The sequence below is a fragment of the Cynoglossus semilaevis genome, chromosome Z (assembly GCF_000523025.1).
Source record: "Cynoglossus semilaevis isolate Cse_v1.0 chromosome Z, Cse_v1.0, whole genome shotgun sequence".
In the NCBI taxonomy this organism is placed as follows: domain Eukaryota; kingdom Metazoa; phylum Chordata; class Actinopteri; order Pleuronectiformes; family Cynoglossidae; genus Cynoglossus; species Cynoglossus semilaevis.
The window spans coordinates 14,056,866-14,062,556 of NC_024328.1; the positions used below are offsets into that span (position 1 = coordinate 14,056,866).

The window sequence follows — 5,691 nt, forward strand, 5'->3', positions numbered from 1 at the left end:
CAGCTCTGTCGATGGATGGATGGATGAATTTCTGGATCAGTCGGTCGGCGTGTCGGTCCTGGACGTGTCGTCTTCTCCTTGAAGGGACCGGTTCCAGGTGAAGAAAAAGTTTTTATTGCTTAAAACAAAACCGTTTTTGTGGAAATTTTATTTTCAACTGTTTAGGGATCGTATAAAAAAAAGTCACTTTTGCGAAAAAAAATTAAAAAAATATATAAATGAAGAAAAAGTGAAACGATGTTCGGTATTCAGCTGATCCAGTGTCTGCGTCTTCCCCTCTGGCTGCCTCCTTCAGGTGCGTTTGTTTTTATAGCCCTCTCCCTCTGTGTGATCCACCTTCTTTCAGCCGTCTGTCTCTTAGAAGTTTTCAAGGCGTGTTTGAAGATTGACCGCATCAGTCGGCGGACACAGCGCCGCCTTGGCTTCCTTCCTGGAAGCCCCGAGGCCTCAGGTAAGGGGGGGGTGGGAAGGGGGGGTAGTGGGAGAGGGAGTAGGCCATTTGATATGTGACACCACGGAGACCACAAAGAGATTTGAAACCACCTGGAGACAGGTTAGATCTGTGTGTGTGTAGCTCTGTGGTCTGAAACGCTGATATAAAAACCTCATCACGTAGCGGATGTGTTGAGTGTTTACGGGCGATTAAAGACGAACAAAACGTGGAAGTGATGACGACACCGCGCCAAACGCCGCGTCTCCGATCGTAAGTCGGTTCAATCTCTGGTCCAATAAAGCTGTTCCCGGGACAGGTGTCCCAGCTAATCACCAACACAGGGACTCACGAGAGACAAATGTCTAAGTGTAGGGAGGGATCAAGTGTAGTCACCCAGAGACCCCCCACCCCTCACAGTACACAACACAGGGAGACCCCAGGTGGAAAGGTCAACGTTTGACCTTTGCTCTGTGGTGGCAGTGCAGCCCATGTGTATACCAGGCAGACCTCCCTGTCTGTTTTAACTCCAGTCCTCTAGTGCGGTGATCATCAACTGGTGGCTCGCAGGCTAAATCCAGCCCGCCACTGGATTCCAATTCCAAAGTTGTGAGGATCAAAGAGAAAATATTACGTTGCCCCCGTAATTAAAGCAACTGAAAAACAAGAACGACTACGACTACGAAAGTTTGAGTTTAAAAGTTGTTTTTTTTTTTAACCGCGATTGATTTACGTTAGAACGACAGATGAAAAATCCCTTAAATACAAATTTAATTGTCGGACAGAAGCCTGTGTTTTGTTTTTTGTTTTTTTGTCTGCTGCTGTTGGCCACCAGGGGGAGCCCTTTTTCGAGTCTACTACTTAGTAATAGCATCTTCAATTGAATTTAGAACTCATATCCCATGTATTTTGTACTAGCCAGAGAAGCTAATTTAGCATCACTGAAGCTGACCGCTGTTGACCAACACTCCTGGATAACTGTCATCAAAACAGTTCTAAAAACTAATTTTTTATGTTTAGGGTCATTATTATTAATTAACACTCTGCTCCAAAAAAAATTATTATTATTTTTTTTTATCAGATTACTTTTTTGCTTTGTGACAGAAATCTTAATAATAGCTTGGTTAGCTTCCACTAGCGTCTTGTGGCATGGATGAAAAGCGTAGGCGTTTAGCTCTGCCGCTAAGGGGGCCAAGCATATAATTAAATGTCATTTTGATGGTAAAGGGTTACCAACTCCGCCCACCTACCTTTTAACCTGCCACTTTCATCCTGAGTGGCCCAAACAAGGATCATTCCGATGAGGAAGCCATTTTGGAATTCTGTTTGAAATTCCTTCCTTTGATCTCCGGTTCTTGTCCTGTTGTCCTGCAGTCAGAGTTGATGACTCTGTCTGTGTCTGTGTCTGTGTCTGTGTCTCTGTCTGTGTCTCTGTCTGTCAGTCTAATCTTAATCCCTACAGTAACTCGCTCATTTTTCAACAATAAAAAGTCCAAACTTTTTTACCACAATTTTTTTATTTTTTATAATAGTTTCTATTATTTGTAAACTCCTGGCAAACATCATGCTAGACGACCCCCCAAAAAAATCTTGCGACCCATCTGAGGGCCGTGACCCAGTCTTTGGGAAACAATGCACTAAGCCATTGCACATTTAATATAATAATTTTTTTGGCCACACAGCCATAAAAAAATTGTTAGCGTGAATTTTCCCCTTCTATTTTTTTTTTTTAAAGCAGTACGCTCAAATAACATTAATAACATTATTATATAAAAAATATATATATATTATTTGGTGTTTATTTCCAAATCCAGTCACGTGCCGTGGTGGGATGGTCCGGCGGGCCGGATTTGGCCCACGGGCCACTGGTTGAGGATCACCGCCTTACAGTTAAAAGGTTGGTGGAGTATTTATTCAGCACCAGTGATGTGTAAACAACCTGCCTGACCGCTCACAGTTTGCTACCTGAGACCTGGGTCCTCGCCCCACCTGTCGCCGCGCTTACATCATCACCACGAGGTCGAAGGTGAGATTATTGTCACATGACCCTGACAAGTAAAGAATGAAAAAATATATATATATATTAAACTACTAATAATAAATATGTATTTTTTTTGTGTCTCTTAGTGTGTGTGTGCGTAAACTGAAGGGGGCGCTCTTTGGGCCCTGAGGCCTCAGTGACATTATCTCCACCAGGAAACTGCTGCTCCTGAACTGAGACACACACATACAGGTATCTGATGTATTTTGTTTGGATTATTTGTTCTGGTGTGTGTGTGTGTGTGTGTGTGTTTGTGCCACTAATTGTGAGCATCTGCTCTCCCTTTATTGAAGCCCTGGGACAACGTGCGGACTGGGGACCTTATCTTGGACACACATCTACACACACACACACACACTGAGGTCAAAGGGTCTTCCATTTGTACGTTATATTGTGTGTGTGTGTTCATATTGTCTGTTTCCATTATTATCAATGTATAAAGCCTCTTCCTCCTCTTCCTCCTCCCTCTCTGGGCCTCCTTTCCTCGTCTCCTCCGTCCTTATCTGCCTCTCCGTCTCTCCTCCCCTGAGGCCACACACATATATATACTCAGTCCATCAACAGCACCAGCTGAAGAAGAAGAGCATCAGTTGCCCAGGTAGGACCCAGAAGGGTTTTTCAGTTCTTCTCTAACTGTTTATCCAATATATATATTTAATGTTTGGGGTTTTTTTTATTCTGTTATTTAAGTGTTTGTGGAAGAAGTTCCTATAGATTGTTTTGTTTGGTAAATTATATTATAAATAATTCAGAATATATTTAAGATTTCTTTTTTTTATTGAGTTGATAATAATATGATTTGGATTCTATCCAAAAATGTAAAAAAATAAGTTACTTCTATACTAAAGTATTTTTGTATTTTTTTGAAAAAGGTTTTTTACAATCATTTATTATACTTAATGTTATACATTTTAGATTTTATATATATTTTATATATATATATATTCTGTATGGATTTCTGTTTATAATCACACAATAAGAAGACAGAGAAATAATGGAAGAGCGAGAGAGATAAGGGGACAGTGGGGTTGAGAGAGAGAGAGAGGGGTGAAGTAAAAAGTAAAAAGTGTGTGAGTGTGTGTAAATGATGTTAGACCCAGAGGAAAGAGCCTCTAAAATCAGCACGTCCACGTCAAAGACCTGTGGTACAGGAAGCTCCGATCCCAAAACAAACCTCATAAACAAACATACCGTAACTACTCTTGTAATATTAGATAATTAAAAAGGTCATAAAGAAATAATTAGTGAATGGTTCGCAACGTTTTTTTGACTTATGAGGCCATTTTCACATCTCAAATTTCGGACAAAAATTCGTTTTTATCAGAATTTTTTTTATCAATTACTAGACATTTGAGACGAGCCCACGTGGGGTTGTGACGCTGAGGTTGAAAAACACTGGCGTTATGTGAGTAGCTAAACAACCAGTAACTTAGAGTATCGTCTGTAAATGTGTCGTCACTGAGGATGTCCGATAATATCGGAAAATATCGGCTAGCCAATATTAGCATATTATATAATATCTGTAAGAATCGTTATCGGTTTTTCCTCCGATAATGAAAACCCGATAACGCAATGCCTGGATTTCCCCAAATGATGTGTGCCCTAACAATAATTTTGGGGGAAAACGGCTGTATATTAAGATGACAGTCACTAGATGGCAGCATTGCAGCTCATTTTATTAATCTCATACTCATACAGTGGTTTGTACAGATAAATAAATAAATATTACCACGGCCTATATCGGTATCAGAAATTATAGTTTTTTTGGACAATAATGGACAATATTGGATATTGGCGAAAAAGTTAATATCGGACATTCCTAGTCGTCAGCGCTGAATCGAATTAAATCAGATGGTTTAGGATGAAAAAAGATGGAACAAAATATTTGGAGTCAAAACAGATTAAATCGTACAGAAAAAACAAGAAATAACATGGACTACTTCAGTAATGTGTAAACACACTGTACTTTACACATCAAACACCAGAGGTCAGTGGTGCAGTTTTATTAAAGATCAACTAAGATATGAAAGAACTGTGTTTAGTTGTCGGAACATTTATTCTTAAACATCACCCACACCCAAAAATAAATTTAAATAAATATAAAAATATGTCGCTTCCTTCCATGCCCTATAGGGGGTGGTATAAACACAACTTCGTAAGTGGCATTTTGACAGGGTTTTCTGACCCCACTGTCCGGTGTGTGTGTGTGTGTAAATATCAGTAAAATAACCAGACAGTTGCTACGTTAACGTGTGTGTCGTCAGCATAGACATGGCGTGGCTTCACCAGAGTCGAGGTTCTCCCAGACTGGTCCTGGTGGTCGTATGTGTGGCTCTGCTGCTGGACAACATGCTGCTGACTGTAGTGGGTGAGTGTTCACAGCAACCACGGTCCATGGTCCATGGTCTATGGTCACATGGACCGGGACAGGGTCACATGGTACGGATGGATGTCCGGGATGTAAAAGAGTCCTGGTCAGAACCAAGGTTGATGATGGTGTCTGTGATTCACCCTGTTAGCGACTGCGGGTCTGTTAGGCATAGCAGCGCAGCGTGTCGCTAACCCTCCTGCTACGGTTCATGTCATGGTGAGATGCCCAACAATTTCCCCAGTGTGGGATCAATAAAATTCTAATCTAATCTAATCTAATCTAATCTAATCTAATCTAATCTAATCTAATCTAATCTAATCTAATCTAATCTAATCTAATCTGTTCAAATCCACTCCAATATAATCTGATCTAATCTAATCCAATCCTATCCTATCTAATCTACTAAAATCTAATCTAATGCAATCTGATCTAATCTAATCTACTATAATCTAATCTAATCTGTTCTAATCCACTCCATTCTAATCTAATCCAATCTAATCTGATCTACTACAATCTACACACAATACACACAATATACCGGAGGACATAGCGAGACCACCGGGGTCTCCGTGGATGGTCAGCCCGCCCAGCAGGCGCAAAAGGCGGCGGAGAGAGAGGAAGCAGAAGCGGGGATGCCGGTCGGGCTCAGATGCGAGGCTACGTAAACAACCACATCGGCCAGCACTACCGAGCCTCTTCCTCTCCAACGCCAGATCCATCACCCACAAAATGGACGAATTGGAGCTACAGATGGCAACTACGAGTTTTGTACGTAACTGCAGTATTATATTCATCACGGAGACGTGGCTCAACCCGCGGATCCCCGACGCTGCAGTCGAGCTCGCAGGA

The 5,691-nt window shown here is 41.3% G+C and overlaps 1 protein-coding gene across 1 annotated transcript in view; it reads left to right on the forward strand.

The window, feature by feature from the left end:
- Nucleotides 1-4,628: 4,628 nt before the first annotated feature.
- Nucleotides 4,629-5,691, forward strand: part of slc18a1 (solute carrier family 18 member A1) — a 12,703-nt gene continuing 11,640 nt past the window's right edge. The window contains exon 1 of the mRNA XM_008336544.3: nucleotides 4,629-4,839. Within this exon, the coding sequence (XP_008334766.1) occupies nucleotides 4,743-4,839 (97 nt within the window). The 5' untranslated portion in view covers nucleotides 4,629-4,742. The remainder of the gene's footprint in view (nucleotides 4,840-5,691) is intronic.